Genomic DNA, 18,197 nt, shown 5'->3' with positions numbered 1-18,197 from the left:
AGACCTGCCTGCAGGTTGCCCCTGAGCCCAGCACCCAGTACGGGGATCCCTGTGAAGCACACCGGCTGGGGCCGGGTGACCTGTCGCCCAGAGGGGCATCGGGAGTGGGGAAGACACGCTCGCTCACGGAGACGCAGTTAGTAATTTTAAGGGAGTGTCAGCTGGAGTGAATGGAAACCATTAGGACGTATGCCTGGAAGCGCCGCGCCCCCCGCCAGAGCGCCCTTTGGTGGAAGCACGCTGGGGCTGCGAGCCACATTTCCGCCGGGTCCTCATTTTACCATTTTCCCGGCGCCCCAGCTAGGTGGGGATCGCAGGGCCAGTGGGGGGAGCACGAATTTGGGGGACGAAGGGATTAACTACAGAGTAACAAAACAGGGTTTATCCTCTAGGTTCAGGGGGCTGTTTGGGAAAGAGGGGTCCCGCCTGGGTTTGGGGGGCCGGGCACCGCCCGAGGAGCAGCCGCGCAAGCCTCTCCCGCTCCTCTTCCCTGCTCGGCAAACACCCTGAAGGAATGAGGTCACGTGGGTGAGTGGTGGGCGGGACCTACTCTTGTCTGGAGGAAAAAAGCCATTTTGTCTCCCCCCCAACTCCGGTCCCTCCCCTCCCCCTCTGTCCCCTCCCCTCCCCTCTCTCCCTCCCACCCCAAGCTGCTCTCACAAACTCCTTTCTTAGCGTAGGTTTCTCCCCTCCCGCCGCCCGAGCGAGCGACACGGCTGCTGCCCCCCTCCCCTCCCTCCCTTCCCTTCCCTCCCATCCCCCCCTCCCCGAGACCCACCGGACCCCGAACCCAGGTAAGCGGACGCGGACTCCGGCTTCCTTCCCTTCTCCTGCCCTATAACCGTCTGGGGATGGGAATAGGTGCCGGTCCATCCTTCCCCGCAAGCCCCACGGGAGAGGGAGCCACGAACCCGGCCTGCTGGTGTCCCCCCTCCCGCCCCGCCAGCCCCTGTCCAAGCTCGCTCCGTCCGCCTTTCTTTCTCCCTTTTTTCTGTCCCCTTTTCCCTTTCCTCCTTTCCAAGATGGCCGAAGTAGATTCCCCCTCTAACGATCTGGCATCTCCCTCGACCACCACCTCTTTGTGCAGCAGCCCCCTGGTAGACCTGCTCCAGGGGTAGCGAGGGGGAGGGTCCCGGACAGCTAGGAGGGCTTTGGGGGGTACGCGCTGGGATGGATCTTGGTCCTCCTGGTCTCCCCCGGAACCAGAGCCTTTCCTGGTTTTAGCCAGTCTACTCGTTTGGGTCTGGGCAGGGGTCGCCTCTCCAGAGGGCAGTGGGGCATCATGGACGCGTGAGGATTTCAGGCCGGGAGGAAGGGGACACGGTTTTCGGATCGGATCGCTGTGAGGCCGGGGGAGGGCGCCCTTCTCTGCCGGGGTCCTGGTCCTCTCGGGCACCTCCTACCCGGGTCCCTTCCCGGGTCCCAGTGCAGGGCGCCCCGCCCCCTCTCTGAACCACCTCAGCAGAGCTTTCCACTAACACCTCTTCTGGGCTCCCGACTAAAGTTTGACCCTAGGGAAGGAGGAAGAGGTCGCTCAGTCCCTGGGGTCCCTGATCCTTTGACCCCGGCTCCTGGGGAAGCCCGCGCAGAGCGACTAGAATGAAAATGGGGGGACATTTATCACGCTTATTTCCCTTTGCCAACTGGAGCATGAAGGATTTGGAAAACTGGCCCCTCTTGCACTGGAGAAGCCACGGTCCTTTCCTCCCCAGACCCTCCTCCTACTGCTAACTCGGAGGGACTGGGACCCTGAGCTTGTAGACACCCGGTGCCTCTTGCCTCCACGGTGTGCCTCGGCATTCCATCCCTTCCTCTCCCTCCTGCACTCCGTCCATCTGCCCAGAATTGTTCCGATTGGCTTGAGGGGGAAGGAGGCATGGAGTTGGGAGCGAATTTGCCTCTAAATATTGTAGAAGTATTCCCCCTTACTTTCTGGGGGGTGTTTTGCCCCTCAGAGCCCCATCTCCCCCATACTGCCTCAGTCTCTCCAGCGCTCACGTCGCTGGGGGAGGGGCGTCCTGGTTACTCCCACAGTCTGTTGCCTCCTGCTGTGGGCCTCTAGCAGTTTGTGCTGTTCCTGAAACTCTGATTTGTCTCCTCCCATCCCCTTCACTCTGCTCCAAGGTGTTATTACTTGGAGAAGGAGTATAAAGCCAGCTCTGTTGTAGCCTTTCAGTGGGGAGGTTTTCCCAGGGGTTTCCTGGTTTGATGTTGGGGCTTAAAGCCTTAGAACTGTATTTGGAATTAGGCAGGAAACAGACTTCAGGATCCAGACCTTGTGTAATTGTGTAGAGCTTAAGTTGAAGTCTTAGGAGATGTGCAGGAAAGGGACTTTGCTGCCCCTGGCCTCCCCTGAGAGATCTTGGTTGATGGAACAGTTGCCATGGGAATGGAGAGAGCCTGAACAGGAAGAGGTTACATCTTTGTGCAGGTCAGATGCCCGCAGCAGCTCTCCAGCCTCTGGCCCTGGAGCTGGGTTGGGAGCTGAATTGCCTTTGTTGCTAGAACACTTATAATTTACACTGGCAGGATAAGGGATGCACAAAAGGTTAGTGTGTGTTTGCAGCTTTGGTTTCAGGCAGGGACGTCAGGGTAGTGGGCTTCTGGATGGGAAGGGATTGATGGGGATGACTTGTATATCTGGCAAGTGTAGGCCAGGTTGAGTCTGGCTGTATGTGTGGTGGGGTGTGTCTGGCCTGGTGGGTCTGGCCAAGTGTCTGTCTAGAGTGTGTGTGTGTGTGTGGGGGGGGGTTTCCAGCCTATCTAACCTTGTGTGTTGTAAGTGTAAGAGATGGAGGGGGTGTGTCTGGCTCTCTGTGTATATATCTGACAATGTGTTGCTTTGTGCGTATATTTTGGGTTTTTGTCTTTGTTTGATCTTAGGGAACTCAAAGGTGGTAAAGGAAGGGAGAGAGGGAGGGTATGGAGGTCTTTTTCCAAGGTAGTGGGGTGCAGCAGGGAGATAAAGGAGCAGAGCTCTGTGCTATTGCCAAGGGTCAGGGAAAGTTGAGAAAGTCAGTGTCCCTCCAGAACCCCAGGGCCCCAAACAAATACACGGGATTTACACAGTTGGGCCCACGAGGCTGGGAGAGGAATGGAGTCTGAAGATTGAGGGTGTATGTCTTATTGGCTTGCTGTGCTTCCATGGAGCTTGGTTTCCCTATCTGTACTGTGGAGGGGGATAGGCTCTGCTCCCTCTTCCTCCTTAAAGACTAGAATGGTGCTGACGGTCTTGCTGTGAGCCGGCTTTGACTTCCTCCCAGAAGGCCTGTTGGGTGGTTCTCCTGCCTTTCCTTAAGCCCAGATGGGGTTAAGCAGGCTTCTTTAGATGAGCAGGGAGCCCCACTGAGTGCCAGTGTGTACAGAGTACTGGCTCAGGAGGCAGGCAGATTTCTTGTCCAGGACTGCTACTGGTTTGCTGTGTGACCTTAGACAAGTCACTTCACTCTGAGTTTCTTCATCTGTAAAATGAGAGGATTAGACAAGATGCTTTCTAAGATACCTTCCATCTTTGCTAGTCACATCTGGATGTGACCTTGAATGACTTTTCCCAAGACCAGGAGACAATAGTGAAGTAATCAGGCTGATCTCATTTAGAGGAGAGGAAGGGCAAAGAGTACTGCAGCTGCCGTCCCAGGAGCAGCAGGGACCTCTGGGTTATCAGAAGCCAGCTTCTTCTGCAGAAGGGACATGAAGAAACTGGCAGGGAGAGGACTGATTGTGGGCCGGCTTCCACAGTGGAGTGTGAAAATGGAGAGGTGTAGGGTCTGTTAGGAGGCTTTGAGGAAAGATACTTGCCAGGCTTGAATGGCAAGGGTTCGGATTGGGTGCTGTGTGCCCATTAGTCGCCTCCAGGACAAGGAACTGGGGCCTCTTAAGGAGCACACCCTTGCTAAGACAGTGGGGTTGAGGACAGAAGTTAACAAAGGACCTCGACTCTGGCTAGGGGAAGGGGGTGTTGGGGTGTCAGTGTGCAGGTCCATTGGGGGAACATAGTTGGGATTGGCTGTTAAAGCCCCCCCACAGCTCCATTTCCTAATATCTCTGTTCCCCTTCTTCTGTCTCCCACTTTCATCTTCAGGCTCTTCCCCTACAGTGATGACAGCTGGACATCACCCTCTTCCCTCACTCTGCTGCCCATAGAACACCACCATTTGTATCTGGGGAGGAACTGGGTGTCAGGAACGTGGGGCCCAGTCCTGGGGCGGGGGTGATGGGAAGGGGATTCTCTATGGAAACAGAGCTCCTGTTTACATTTGCTCTTGGCACTTGCTGGCAGGGCCCTGCAGGTAACCATGGCAATCAGGTGAGGAGCCAATCAGTGCTTCTCCCCACCCCCAGCCCCAGAGGTGGCATTCTGAGGCCCTGGGGATGGGGGGTGGCAAGAGGAGCATTTCACTCTGTAAGCACCTCAGTTCTTTCTCTCACTTTTCTCTTGGTCCAGAAAGGGGCCTGGAGGACAGTCTTGGTCTGAATTCTCACTGACCACTGGATGGAGATGGTGAGGGGTGTGGCTGTTTGTAGCGTATGGCTTTTGTTTTTTTCTTGCAGATTTTTGTCTTGTTTCTTTTTGAGACAGGATCTCACTTAACTGCGTAGGGCCTGGCTAAGTTGCTGAGGCTGTCCTTGAACTTGCAGTCCTCCTGCATCAGCCTCTTGAGCTGCTGGGACTACAGGCATGCACCACTGTGCCTGGCTACTCCTAGAGTTCTTAAGAGCAAGTGTCTGTTTCAGAAACACAGCAAGTGTGTGAATGAGGGGCTAAAGCAGTGTGTAGAGCCTGCCTGTTTGTAGGTGTATGCAGGTGTGGGTGAGAGAGAGAAAGATGGGAGCAGGATTACCTCAGGCTGTCTGGACCCCCAGCATTGAGTCCTACTGTGTTTAGTTTCTGGCTGTGCATGCACACATATGTTGATACATCTGGACACCGACATACACAGGACAAGCAGTCCACCAAGTACCATTGGAGGCCCAGATGGCACGTACACATAGGATAGATGTTACACATGCTCAGAGAGACAGCCACTCGGAGTTTGTTCTCTCCTCTGGATGGTTGTAATAATATTTGGGCATCTTGCCAGGTACAGGGTTACTATGGAAACAGCTAAACAGTGGAGTAGCCAGCAGCCTTCTGCGTAATTGTGAAGGGGACCCATGTAGGGAGGGCTGGCTGAGGCCACCCTATGTGGAGTGGAAACCCCTTTCCTTCCTCAGGCTGGGTCTGTAGGCCCCAGGGTCCTTTGGGCCAGCTCTGAGGCCAGCTTGTTCCTTTCTGGCTGCTCTGTACCTTGGTGTCTGTCCCCTGACATGTGGCCTTTGTGTCCTTCCATCTCTTTTGGTCTCTGGCCAGGTGCCCTGGGCCTCTGGTGGCTGTTTGGGTCCTGGCCAGACTCATCGTAGGGTCTCTATAGAAACTGCTGATCCTGGCTGTGAATGTCTTGTCCTAGAAAACTCAGTGTGGTGGCTTTAAAAGAACTCTTTCTGGAAAAGAGAAATGGGTGTGAGCCTATTGTAAAGGAGCTGCTGGGGCTTGGCCACCCTCCCACGCCCCACTCCTGGGCTTTCACTCTGGGAAAGAGGAGGACGGGAAGGGGCCCAGCCCTTCTAGGAGCAGGTTTGGTTTATGAACTGAGAAAGTATGGCAGCCAGTCCAGAGCCAGCCCCGGACTGACCTCCAGGCCCCGCCAGGGAGCTAAGGGCAGATAACTTTCTGCCCAGCTTTGACAGGCATCTAGGAGAACCTACCTGTAGGTCTGATGCTGGACAGCCTGTGGACAGGCAGCAGAGATGTCTCCAGGGTGGGAGACAGTGGAGTGGCAGTGGCCACATGGGGAAATTCCTGCGTGTGCATGAAAGGGTGGATCTAGAATACGAATGTATCCACGTGTACAGTGGCTTATTGGTTGGGTCCAGTGGGAGGGATTCCTGTGCTGGGGACAGTAGCAATCTTGCCCAGGCTCTTTGACTGCTGTCACCTGTAGAGTCCAGGGTTGGACCTGGGGTTAGGCTGGACCTCTTTCCCAACTTGGGGCATGGAGGGACTATCTTCAGTGTTCCCTGTCTGAGTACCAGGCCTGGAAGCCAAATGGTCAGCGTAGAGGGAATTTCCAGGGAGCTGCCTATATCAGGTGACTTTGGGCAGGGGGTGCTCTGGGGCCTAATTTAGCCACACAGCCAGGACCAGTGATAGGTGCCACTACCAAATAGGGCAGCCTATGCTGTGGTGTTTCCAGGGCAGGCTTCCTGGAGAGGAGCAGAGAGGCCTTGCAGTGGGTGGAGGGATAGAGAGATGGGAATAATTTATTCTTCCCTTCTTACATTCCTTGAAGTTCAGGGAAATGGCTTATTTACCTGAGTTTCCTCATAGCTCCTAGTACTCTGTATGTTTGACCACTTGAGTGGATATGGATCAGAATCAGGAAGATTTTTTTAATTATTTTTTGCAGTGCTGGGGATTAAACCCAGGGGTACTTTACCACTGAGCCACATCCCCCAGCTCCCCTCCCCTCCTTTTTTTTAAAGACAGCATCTCTAAATTGCCCAGGCTGACCTCAGACTTATGATCCTCCTGCCTCAGCCATTGGGATTACAGGTGTGTGCCACTGCACCTGGCAGGATTGGAGAGATTTTTAAAACCCCTGCTCAGGCTGGGGGTGTAGGTCAGTGGTAGAGCTGTTAACTAGCATGTGCAATGCCCTAACTTCAATCCCTAGCACTGCAAAATTAAAAATGAAGAATAAGGGCTGGGGATGTGGCTCAAGCGGTAGCGCGCTCGCCTGGCATGTGTGCGGCCCAGGTTCGATCCTCAGCACCACATACAAACAAAGATGCTGTGTCCGCCAATAACTAAAAAATAAATATTAAAGTTCTCTCTCTCTCTCTCCTTAAAAAATAAATAAATAAATAAATAAATAAAATAAAATAAAAATGAAGAATAAAAGTAAAAACCCTGCTGTCTTCCATTTTCCTGACTCCACACATCCTCTGAGGAGTTGAGTAGTACTTCTTATGATTTAACTTTAATCTTTCCTGCTGCTTCTAAGATGAAGCATGACCTTGTTGCTCAAGGTCACATGAATCTCCTGAGCCCCTAGGTACCCAGTGAACACTCAGAGGACAAGAGAGAACCAGCCACTTGAACACACCCCATCCTACCTTGAAGGCAAAGAGGAGCTTGGGCTCCGGGAGAGCTGTTAGAGGGGGGTGTTGGATCTCGGGTTTCTGATTCATTTTCCATTTTCCAGAGTGAAGCTCCCAAGCCCCCCCAGTCCCCCCAGCCCCAGACCTGGCATCATGCATCGGACCACACGGATCAAAATCACGGAGCTGAACCCTCACCTCATGTGTGCCCTCTGTGGGGGATACTTCATTGATGCAACCACTATTGTGGAGTGCTTGCATTCCTGTGAGTTGGGTGCAGGGTGGGCAGCCTCTGGGCCCAGGTTGGGGGGCGCTGCAGGGAAGATGGACAATAAGCTCCTGCCCTGGAGAGCTGACGCCCATGTGCCTACTGGGAAGCCCTAGGTCATGGACAAGCCTGGGAGGGATAACTTGGGGCAGGGATTGTCTCTTCCCAGAAGTTCATTTCAGGAACTGGCATCTGGAATCTCAGATCTCTTGAATCTGTGTGGCTGAAATTTCATACTCTCAAGGTTCAGGTGTCCCTCATTTGCACATAGTCTTGGTTGCAAGAGGTCAAATACCTAGGAGGGCTCTTAACAGGCTGACTCTTGTTTTGTACTCCATCAGGGGGCCTGGAACTGGAAGCTCACTTTTAAATATTTATTTATTTATTTAGTTGTAGTTGAACACAACATCTTTATTTATTTATGTTTTTGTGGTGCTGAGCCTCGCATGTTTGAGGTGAGCGCTCTACCGCTGAGCCACAACCCCAGCCCCCATTGAAGCTCACTTTATATGTTGTGTAGGACACCAACCTGTCTCATACACAAAACACACAAGACCCATCCTTTCCCAAGGATGGACAAGGGAAAGTACAGAACATGTATTACCATGCCCGGCCTCTGAACAGCCCTGAACTGCTGGGACAAGGTGGAGAAGAGAAGATGCCTGAATCTGAGCAGAGGGAATGGGGACTGGTCCTGGGGTAGGAAAGGGGCGCTGACTGTCCTCTCTCTGTCCATACCCCCCAAGTCTGCAAAACTTGCATCGTGCGTTACCTGGAGACCAACAAATACTGCCCCATGTGTGATGTGCAGGTCCATAAAACCCGACCGCTGCTGAGTATCAGGTGGGCCTGGCATTGCTCCCCCTGCCACTACCCAGCTGCTAGGTCAGCCTACCTCTGTCCCCTCATCCTCTTTGCCTCCTGCAGCCAGGGCAGCTGGTCAGGAGAAGTAGGGCCTGGACTCTGTCCCTCCCCTCCCTCTTGGTTACTCCTAGCTTATAGGCTAAGAAATACTAGGAAGTCCGAGGCCTGGGCACCGGGTGTAGGGAAGGGTTGGAAGAGGGTCCCAGGCTGGGGATAGTAGGATGATGTGACTATTGATAGTCCCTGAACTTTTTTCCCAGATCTGACAAAACCCTCCAAGACATAGTCTACAAATTGGTCCCTGGGCTTTTCAAAGGTATTTGTGTCCCCTTCTCCCCTCCCCCCTCTCCTGTCCTCTCCTAGTCTCCTGCACTCTTACCCTGCTTCTTCCTTCTTCCAGATGAGATGAAACGGCGACGAGATTTCTACGCAGCGTACCCCCTGACAGAGGGTGAGTGTGCGCATGCCTATTCCTGGGCCTGTGCCAGGAGGTAGGGTTGCCTAACCCCATGCATCCTCCCACAGGGCACCCCACTCCCCTGCTGAGAGGGTGGCCGGGCTCACCTGACTGAGCTTTGTGACCCTCTGTCCCTGGTGAGCCTCCTCCCCCCTACCTCCCACTCACCCCCCAAGCTCTTTCTGCAGTCCCTAATGGCTCCAATGAGGACCGCGGTGAGGTCTTGGAGCAGGAGAAGGGGGCGCTGAGTGATGACGAGATTGTCAGCCTCTCCATCGAGTTCTACGAAGGTGTCAGGCAAGTCCAGTCCAGGCCTGGGCTGGCCCCATCTGCTGGGAGCCCTCAGTGTGTGTGCGGTGAGGGGTCCTGCCTGCTCCAGGGTCGCTCTAGCTTTCTTCTTTCTCCTTCTCCAGGGACCGGGAGGAGAAGAAGGGCCCCCTGGAGAATGGGGATGGGGACAAGGAGAAGGTGAATGCTGGGGCCTGCCCAGGAGTGGGCTGTGGGCTGTGAGGTAGTGCCTGGGGGGCCCCTCACAGGCATCTCTCCCCAGCAGACAGGGGTGCGCTTCCTGCGATGCCCAGCAGCCATGACCGTCATGCACCTTGCCAAGTTCCTTCGCAACAAGATGGATGTACCCAGCAAGTACAAGGTGAGTCCTGGGCCTTCTCAAAACAGGAGCGTCTTTGTGAGAGGGTCTGACAGTCTGCACCCCAACTATTGCTCAGGGCTGGCTAGGCGTCATCGGGGGCTGGTGTGACTGTGTTACAGCCTATAGAGAAGGGTGGTTGAACCCAGGATTAGGGTGGCATAGTCTGTGTCTGTTGAAGTCATTGTGCAGAGGTGCTTGGGGTGAGGGTGTATGTGCACTCACACTTACACACTCAGAATTGTGGAAGAGGTGTACAGGTGAAAATATAGGGCCAGCTGGCTGTGGGAGGGCCAGCTCTAGGACAGGGCTTCCCAGACTTGAATGTGTACATGATGGCCAGGAGATCTTGTTGAAAGGCAGGTTCTGGTGCATTCAGTTCTACATTTCTAGTGAGCTTCTAAGTGCTGCCAATGTGGAAGGTAAACGGACCACCAGGACTGCGCTTTGAGTAGCAAGGCTCAGATAGTGAATCCTAAACTCTGCTGTACCTAGTCCTGTGTCTATAGTGAGCCACCTCCGGATTCACCTGTTAGGTCAGCGTCTCTGGGGCTGGGATACAGGCTTTGATGGTTTTTTTAAGCTCCCCTGGCCAGTCCATTGTGCATCCAAGGGTGACAGCCAGTGGCCAGGAGTTCCTTCCAGCCTTGTTAGGTCTTCAGGGACGCCTGCCGGAGAGGAGGGGACTGACAGCTATGTGGATGGCTGGGGCTGAGCAGCAACTTTTCTGGATTCCATCCCACCTGTGGTCAGATGTTACGTGGGGACAGCTCTGATGGGGAAGTCAAATCCACATGACAGCCCTCAGTAGCGAAGGCCACCTGTAATCCACCCTCCACGTTGCCCCACCTCCCAGTCCTGCACCTGGCCAGGCTCACAGTATCCACCCCTTCCCTCCCCAGGTGGAGGTTCTTTATGAGGACGAGCCCCTAAAGGAATACTACACCCTCATGGATATCGCCTACATCTACCCCTGGCGACGGGTGAGCTGGGCAGGGTGCAGGGTGGAGGCAGGCATTAGTTTGTGACCACAGTGACCACTCGGGCTATCCTCTTCAATCCTCCCTTGTGTCCATCCCTTGTCTTGGGAGCTGGATGTGTCTGGGATTGTCTGTCATACCAGGTCAGCCTCTGGCCCTCTCTTGCTGATTAAACTCCCACACTCAGGAGAAAGGGCTCTTCTGGCCCATTCTGTGCTAATTTGGGGTCAGAAATAGGTGGCTGCCAGGAGCAAATATTGCTTTCTATATTCTATTTCCTGTCTCCTCTTTTTCTTTCCAAGCCCCCGTCTCTCTGGGTCTTTGTGTGTCCCCCTCTGTCTCTGCCTCTTGCTTTGTTCGCCTCCTTTGCTCTGCTGGTCTCCCCTCTGAAAGGCCCATATCTTCTCTTTGTTCTTGTGTGGGCACTTTGGGGTGGGGCTGGTGGCTCCCTGGTTAGCCTTTCTCCTGATACCCTCTGTCCCTGCCTTTCTCCATCTCCCTCTCACCACAGAATGGCCCTCTCCCTCTAAAGTACCGTGTTCAGCCAGCCTGCAAGCGACTCACCTTGCCCACAGTGCCCACTCCTTCAGAGGGCACCAACACCAGCGGGGCATCCGAGTGTGAGTCAGTCAGCGACAAGGCTCCTAGCCCTGCCACCCTGCCGGCCACTTCCTCCTCCCTACCCAGCCCTGCCACTCCCTCCCATGGCTCTCCCAGCTCCCACGGCCCCCCAGCCACCCACCCTACCTCCCCCACTCCCCCTTCGACAGCCAGTGGGGCCACCACAGCTGCCAACGGGGGTGCCTCGAACTGCCTGCAGACACCATCCTCCACCAGCAGGGGGCGGAAGATGACTGTCAACGGAGCTCCTGTGCCCCCTTTAACTTGAGGAAAGGGGTCCTTTCCCTCCTTTGCAGCCACCTCTCCCTCCTTTCACTTTTTCTGGGCCTTTTTTCCACCTCTTCTACTTTACCCAGCTCCTCCCACCGTAGAAGTGGGAGGTGGGTTTTATAAATAAATCTATATATATATATGTACATAGGAAAGACCAAATATACATACTTATTTTCTATGGACCAACCAGATTAATTTAAATGCCACGGGGCGGTGGGGAGAACTGTGTGTGTGTGTGTGTGTGTGTTTCATTTTTAGGGGGTCTTGTGTAGTTTGCTCTGCTCTTTGGGGGTTGCCTGGAGGTGAACTCAAGGGGCCACTGGAAGTTGGGTAAAGCCCTACTCCATTTCTCCCTGTTTCCCAAGGCAGATGGGATGTTGAGGGACCCCACCAGCCCCCAAAGCTTTAGACACAGCTCTATCTGGCCCGGTACGGGGTCCACCATGTTTCTCTACCCATCTTGGCTGCTGTCCTGCCCCTGCCCAGCCCCCCATTGCTGAATGTCCAGAGATTTTTGAAGACAGTGCCTTTTACAAGTGCAGTTTGTCCCCTGGATCTGAGGAGCAAGTGGGCAGCGAGAAGGCATCTCCCTCACCTCCTCATGCAGTGGAAATCTTGTGCAAAGACTAGATAGTTCGGCCCTTTTCCCCTGTGTGTGTGGCCTTTGCATCATTTATCTTGTGGAAGAGAAGATTCAGGCATGGGGGATCCCAGCCCTGGAAAGTCCATGTGTGGCTTTAGCAACATGAACTGCTTCGCCCCTTCCTGCCCCTACCCTGGCCCAGGACCCTTACTTTCAAGACTGGTGGTGAAGCCTCACTTGGAGACCCAGAACGGAGGGGCAGGGATGAGGTTAACCTCAGACAAGCACAGACCCCAGGTTCTGCCAAAGGCAAATAGTCCTCCAGCCCCCCTCCTCACCCCCAGCTGAGGCCGAGTCAGGACAGTGACAGAGGCATCTAGAAGCACAACTCTGAGAGGTCAAAAGAACGCCCCCTCAGGGGCAGGCCCCAGCAGACCCCTGCCCACCTGGTTTTCCTCCAATGTACATAGATCTGGGAGGAGGCCAGACTGTCACAAGGAGGTGTGTGGGGTTGGGAGCCCCCATGGCTTTGTCTGTACCTTGTCCTGTTTGAGGTCCTGTGACTGTACCCTCCTCTTGCACTGGGACATTTGTATTTCTTGGCTTTGTAATAAATGCTGCATCCTCCCTGGAGCCTGTAGTTCTTTGGGGAAGGGGACATGGGATAGGATGGGTGGCTCCCCTGACCTTACCATGCTTACGTGGAATTAATCTGAGGTGCCCCCCTGTAGCCTGCCAGGCAGCCTCAGCTCCCACACAGGTTAAAATGTGATACAGGAACGTACCTGTCCTCACCTCAGTGACCACAGAACACCACTCCAGGGAGTCATGCTTGTTTAATGCCACCTTCTCCACTAGCAGACCCTGAACCAGGGACCCCCTCCCAATTGCTGTGACTGGAGACCTTGGGTTGTGGGGAACGATTTCTAAACAAGCCAGCTGTGGGTACTGGGGCCCCGGGATGGTTCCTTCTTGGGCTTGGCACTCAGTTTCTTTCCCCACAAAGGGGGTGCCTGTCAGAGTCCTGGAATCAAGTAGCCACCCCCTCAGAGTGGGGAGCCTACTTCTGCCTTCTGCACCTGCTCGCTCCTGTGGGTGCCATCACAGTATGGGGGCCTCTGGGTGGCCTTGCAGGTACAGAGGGCCACCGTTCGGGTCTCCTGGGCCTTGAACTTGAGTGGGGATAAGCCAGTTCGTTGAAAGAAGTGGGAGCCATCACAGAAAGGCTGGTGGAGGGGAAAAAAAGAGTCATAAGACCTGAGCCCCCCTGCGGAGGCCAGGCAGAGCTAGCCCAGTAGTTAGGGTTCAGGCTCCAGAACAGCTTCACTGATAAGAGTAGGTCTGTCATGAGGAAATAAAAACAAATGGTCATTATGTCCTTTGCCCATAGTAAGTTCAGTATTTACAGCATGCTGGGTGTGGTAGCCAGCCTCAGCAACTTAGTGAGACCCTGTCTCGAAATTAAACAAACAAACAAAAAAATCGGGGTAGGGGGATGCTGGGGATGTAACACACGGTACAGTGTCCTGGTTTTCAATCCCCCATATTGGAAAAAAATAAGTATTTACAACTGTTAGTCTGCAGGGAAGTGGGGAACCCAGAGGACCAGGACCCAAGAGTTAAGATCAAAGGAAACCTCAGGTATTTACAATGTTGTACTAAGGTTTTGTTAGGCTCTGCTGAGCCTGTTTCTTCATGAAATTCATTTCCTTTCCCATGTTCCCAGGCTAAAAACTTCTCTATATTGGAGAAGCGCTTCACAGTGCTTTAATACAGCAGGAGCAGTTCGTTTGGCTCCAGTAAATAATCAGGCATGTTAGGGAGGAAGGGATGCCCCAGGGTACCTGCCTGCCTGGTGCAGAAATAGGAATATCCCAGAACCCCTCTGAGCAGACTGAGTAATGGAAACTGAGGCCCAAAGAGGGGACTCACTTTGTTAGACCAGAACTGGAGCCAAGGCCTCTTGACCTTGGGACTAGGGTAGGATAAGAGCAAAGAAAGAAGTGAGAGAATAAAAATCAGCAACCTGACTCAAAGGGCATGGGCAGAGGCACATGTGCCAATCCACCCACACAGGCCACATTCCTCTGGCTGGCATGCCCTTGGCATTGTTCCACCTCACAAATACCTGCTTAAAGTCCACAGCATATCAGTGGTAAAGTGGTTCTCAGGACCCTGGATTGCTGACATTACCAACATGGCTTTGAGGAACAGTTATAAGTTCTGTACCAGAGGAAGGAAAGGGACTGAGGTCAAGAATATGGGTCAGATTCCTCCAGGAATGAAAGGCTCCTGGGCAGGAGAAGAGAGGATGCAAACAGGCCACAGGCTAAGAAGAAGGCAGGCTGTGGCAAGCAACTAGGAAAGTCACAGCTGCAGCAAAAGGGGAGGGTGTTCTGAAAAAGAGGAGCAGGAGTCAGGGGAAGGCTGGGTTTAAGGCAGAAAAGACAGGGCAGAATCTTCCCATGTGGGGATCCAAAGCTTGGGAAACTTTGCCCAGGAAGGAGAGGGGGGAAGTAGAGCTGGAGTCCAGATATATGCCCAGAGGAAGGACACAGGATTGGGACACTTGGACTCCAGTGCTCTGGCTGTGTGCTAAGCTGTTGTTGACAGCTTCATTTCAAGGGGAGCATGCAGACCAGCCAGCTCCAGGCCACTCGTTGGTAGTACTGCACTGGGAGCTACTGTTGCCCCTCAATCCCCCTGTTCTTCAGGTATATGCAGGAAGAGGAGGAGCAGGTGAGAGCTTTCAGAAGACACTGTATTATCCCCTGCTAGAGATGGCATGTGCATGGGAAGGGTGGCAGGAGTCTCACCTGTTTCTTGCTGCGGCCACATACACACCACCTGTAGGTTTTTCCAGCCACCAGATTCACCTTGATAGGTGTCTTTAGGGCCACCACAGACTTGGCTGGGGCTTTAGGGAACCATCGGTCCTGTGTCCAGGGAAGAAGATGGGGGGTGGGGGTGGGGATCAGCTCAAGCCCTGGAAGCACAGTGTCCAATTTCCTGCTTGCCCTGGTGTATGGCAGGCTTCTGGGAGGCTGATGTATCAGCTACCACCTGGCAAGAGCATTCCCCCCAGGATGTGCTAAGGTCCATAACTTCCAGAGAGAAGGGATTTCAATGCCATGCATGCATTCCAGTTTTACCTCAAATCCTGGCTCCCACTTAAGTGCTGGCCCCAGGGCCAGGATCTTGCCAGCCTTTGGCAGGGCCACCTACACCTACAGCTTGGTTTGTCAGTGGGGCGCTTGGTTCCCACCCTGTGCTATCCGATCCACCCCACCTCTTCTAGAGCCAGTGGGCAACAGGAAAAAAGTGCTGGAAGATGGGAGCAGGGCCGTCCCTTCCTGGTTCCATTCCCTGGTCTCTGCCCTGAAGGTCTCTGGAACTAGGGAGGAGGACGACGCTAGGGATACTCACCAGCCAGGAGGAGATGTCCCGCCTCTGGTACAGGCAGAAGAGATGTGGAAACAAAAATAAAAATCAGTGGAGAGGGCAGGTCGAGGGAAGCCGTATGGGCGTGAAGACCGGATAGGCCAAAGGGGCATGGGAGAAACAAGAGGGAAAGAAAAAGGGGTCACAGGAGAAGGAGCCTTGCGGGGCAGGTCCCGCATTTCGGCACTCTTTTGGGTGGACTGCGGAGGAAGGCGCTCAATGAAGGGCTGCAAAGCACAAGGCGGCCTGGGGACTCGGGACCCTTCGCTGAGAAGCGGGGCTTGGGAAAGGGCAGGGCCTGGCCTGGGCTCCGAGGACAGTGGGCCCGGAGAGGCAGGGCCTGGCGGCCCGAGGTCTAGGCGGAAGCGAGCGCGGAGCGAGGGCTGCTCACCCAGGTGCGGAGCGCCACCGGCCGCAACATCCCTCCCACGTCGCGTAAGGCTGCCGCTCAGGCCGCGCTGACTCCGCCCCGTCCGGGTCACCTTCCTTCTCCGCTCCGCCCCCGGCCTGCCCAGCAACGCTGCAGCCCGGAAGACACCACCCCGCTGCGTGCGGGTGGAGTTGGGCCCCGCGGCCCGAAGTTCGGCAGGTGCCCGCCCGCAGTCCCCGGCGGCTGCTCTGGGGTGCGCCCCGACCTCCCCCGCACTCCTGGGGTAGGGCGCATCTGCGGATGCGGTGCGCAGAGAGCGCCCCAGACGAGCCAGACTTCGCCCCAGACGGGGCCGAAGACTCTAAGGCAGTTTCCAAAAGCATAGTGTGAGGACACCACATCACCCAGCCAGCTTGTTAAACACAGTCCCGCTGCCGGGCCCTGTAGGTTACATGGGCTGTTATCTGCATTTGTGTATACACCGGGCATCCAAATTCTGAAAGTGTCACAGACCATACCCCTGCCCTCCTCCCTGCAGGCCCCCACAAATGGCACCCCACTCCCCTTTCCCTTCTATAAAGCCAGAAGCGGGGTCTCTGAAGAATTTTTTTTTTTTTTTTTGTAAAACATTCTTTTATTAAAAGAACAAGTGCTGTTTACGAACTGCCCTTCGTACAAATAACATCCGTTATACAAAGATACAAGATCCGGGTTATGCACAATTCCAGGCTTGGAGGTGGCACGGGGAGCATTGCCTTTAGGCTGAGGATACAAAGGAGGTTTTAGAAAGAATGAAAAAGGAGCCCCTGGGTTTGCAATTTGTGGCTTCCCCTCCCTGCTCCCCTAGGAAGGGTCAGCTACATGGAAACAGGCTGGGATGGAAGGGGTGGGGGAGCCAGGGTTTGGATCTCCAGTCCCACTACCCAAGTCCCAAGTTGGTCTGGAGAAAGTGAACAAAGGAGAGTGAGGGCACCCTTTAGCCCCTTTTAGTAGATCAAGACCAACTGGTCTGAGGGAGCTGGACATGCTTTTAATCTGAGTAGATGTGGCTGGGAGGGAGCCAGGGCAGTTCATCCCCATCTTCCTCCAAATTCCCAGTTAAGTTACCTCCATCCCTCTAGGCACCTCTCCCCAGGAAAATAAATTGGGATAAAGGAGAACTGGGAACAAGCTACCTACCCCTCACTCTGGCCCACTCCACACCAAGGAAGTCCTGGAAGCTGGCAGGAGCCTGTGTTTGAAAACCTGTCAGCATTTCCAGTTTGGGAAAGGGAAGTGTGAAGGTTACTCCTTGGAAGCTGTCCCACCCGAGGCTCTCCTCATTTGTCTAGGCCTTTCCCATTAGTCCTGGAGTTAGAACTTCTCCAGGTCTCAGCATAAGAGAGGGCAAGGCTCCTTGATCAGCCTCAAGGTCAGGGCACTTGGAGGAAGCAGTGGACCCAGGAGCCTGAGGGAAAAACCTCACAAACAGGAAAAAAATTTTTTTTTTTTTTGTTTAAAGGCAACCCTTAAAGTGTCATTGTCTATGGAAAGAATCCATCAGCTCTGAACTAGGACTGTCAGTGCTATACAGATACCTTCCCACCCTGGGCACAGCCCTGCACTCACACCATATAGGGACACTGAGCCGGAGAGGCCATGCAGTGGGGCAGGGAAGCTCAGGACAAGGAGGCCAGGTCCTGAAGCTAGTCCTGGCTCTACACTGAACACCTGCCCCTCCTAGACTTGGAACTATCACCTGTGAAGCCAGGAGTCAACTCCAATGATCCCCAAAGACAGGTCCCTTCCAGCTCCAACATCCACCAGCTGTGACCCCTTGGCTGGCACTGGCTCAGCATGCACACCCACTCATGTCTCTTTGCTGAGGGTGGCAACACACAAAGCTCCACTCATGCATTTTCAAACTCCACTTCTGCTCTACAAACCACATCCTTCCTAACCCCTAGACTGAGAGCTCCACAAATCTGCATCTCCTCCCACGTCCATCCATTCTCAAAGAATAGACTGAGGCTGGAAGAGGGCGAGGTCATCGTGGCCATCCTCTCTTGCACTGGTATGCTGCTCCCCATGAGGCTCTTCAGAGCTTCCTATCATGCCTGGTCAGAAGGAAGTGCTGCCACCAATCTCATGCCCCCTGGGGCGGGGGTGTGGAGGTGGACAGCAGCACCAGTCCATGACCAGGGAAGCCCTTCTTCAAATCTAACCCAACTACCTGTTGCAACATTCCAGCCTGGGGAATATGAACTTGGGAAAACTGGAGAACAGATTTGTGGAGGTGAAGGAAGTGGGGCTGGGGAGGGCAGAGTGTTGTGCAGGAAGTGGTCTCGGTTCCAGTGCACTAAGTCATTTGGACCTCACTTCCATACGGTGATCTTGGTGTGGATGTCCTTCCCTTCCATCAGAATAGAAATAGACTTCAGCTCTGATAGCCAGCCTTCAGCCAGGGCATGGATGTGAATGGGTGACTCTCCTAAGAATCTCTTAAGGTTACTTTGTTTTTTAGTGGCTTGGGGCAGGGAGTTAAAGAGCTTAATAGATTAAGATGAATAAAATG

The 18,197-nt window shown here is 54.2% G+C and overlaps 2 protein-coding genes across 3 annotated transcripts; one reads left to right on the top strand and one right to left on the bottom strand.

The window, feature by feature from the left end:
* The first annotated feature begins 643 nt into the window (after positions 1-643).
* Positions 644-12,454, top strand: Pcgf2 (polycomb group ring finger 2). Of its 2 annotated transcripts, none has more exons than XM_027924740.2 (10): positions 644-794; positions 7,245-7,405; positions 8,155-8,251; positions 8,533-8,588; positions 8,673-8,723; positions 8,918-9,026; positions 9,143-9,197; positions 9,283-9,378; positions 10,278-10,358; positions 10,867-12,454. In XM_027924740.2, the coding sequence occupies exons 2-10, from the start codon at positions 7,294-7,296 to the stop codon at positions 11,242-11,244; spliced, it is 1,035 nt and encodes a 344-aa protein (XP_027780541.1). In that variant the 5' UTR covers positions 644-794; positions 7,245-7,293; the 3' UTR covers positions 11,245-12,454. The 2 variants fall into 2 exon arrangements, with proteins under 2 accessions (XP_027780541.1, XP_027780540.1); XM_027924739.2 differs by having other exon boundaries at positions 9,280-9,378.
* A 195-nt stretch (positions 12,455-12,649) lies between these two features.
* Cisd3 (CDGSH iron sulfur domain 3) lies at positions 12,650-15,848 on the bottom strand. Its single transcript, XM_027924691.3, has 4 exons — positions 15,665-15,848; positions 15,259-15,282; positions 14,649-14,768; positions 12,650-13,058 (listed from the first exon to the last, which is right to left on the bottom strand). Exons 1-4 carry the CDS (start codon positions 15,692-15,694, stop codon positions 12,879-12,881), a joined length of 354 nt encoding a protein of 117 aa, XP_027780492.1. The 5' UTR covers positions 15,695-15,848; the 3' UTR covers positions 12,650-12,878.
* Positions 15,849-18,197: the final 2,349 nt, after the last annotated feature.

Source organism: Marmota flaviventris, chromosome 17 (assembly GCF_047511675.1).
Source record: "Marmota flaviventris isolate mMarFla1 chromosome 17, mMarFla1.hap1, whole genome shotgun sequence".
NCBI lineage: Eukaryota > Metazoa > Chordata > Mammalia > Rodentia > Sciuridae > Marmota > Marmota flaviventris.
This window is presented reverse-complemented; position numbering and strand designations above follow the sequence as displayed.

Excerpts from the sequence above, each read along its gene's own strand:
- Pcgf2 (XM_027924739.2), top strand. The coding sequence starts at position 7,294 with ATGCATCGGACCACACGGATCAAAATCACGGAGCTGAACCCTCACCTC. Across the intron at positions 8,589-8,672 it reads GGTCCCTGGGCTTTTCAAAG|ATGAGATGAAACGGCGACGA; the intron begins GTATTTGTGTCC and ends TCCTTCTTCCAG. Across the intron at positions 8,724-8,917 it reads AGCGTACCCCCTGACAGAGG|TCCCTAATGGCTCCAATGAG; the intron begins GTGAGTGTGCGC and ends CTCTTTCTGCAG.
- Cisd3 (XM_027924691.3), bottom strand. The coding sequence starts at position 15,694 with ATGTTGCGGCCGGTGGCGCTCCGCACCTGG. Across the intron at positions 14,769-15,258 it reads GGGACATCTCCTCCTGGCTG|GACCGATGGTTCCCTAAAGC; the intron begins GTGAGTATCCCT and ends CCCTGGACACAG. Across the intron at positions 13,059-14,648 it reads GTGGCCGCAGCAAGAAACAG|CCTTTCTGTGATGGCTCCCA; the intron begins GTGAGACTCCTG and ends CCCCTCCACCAG.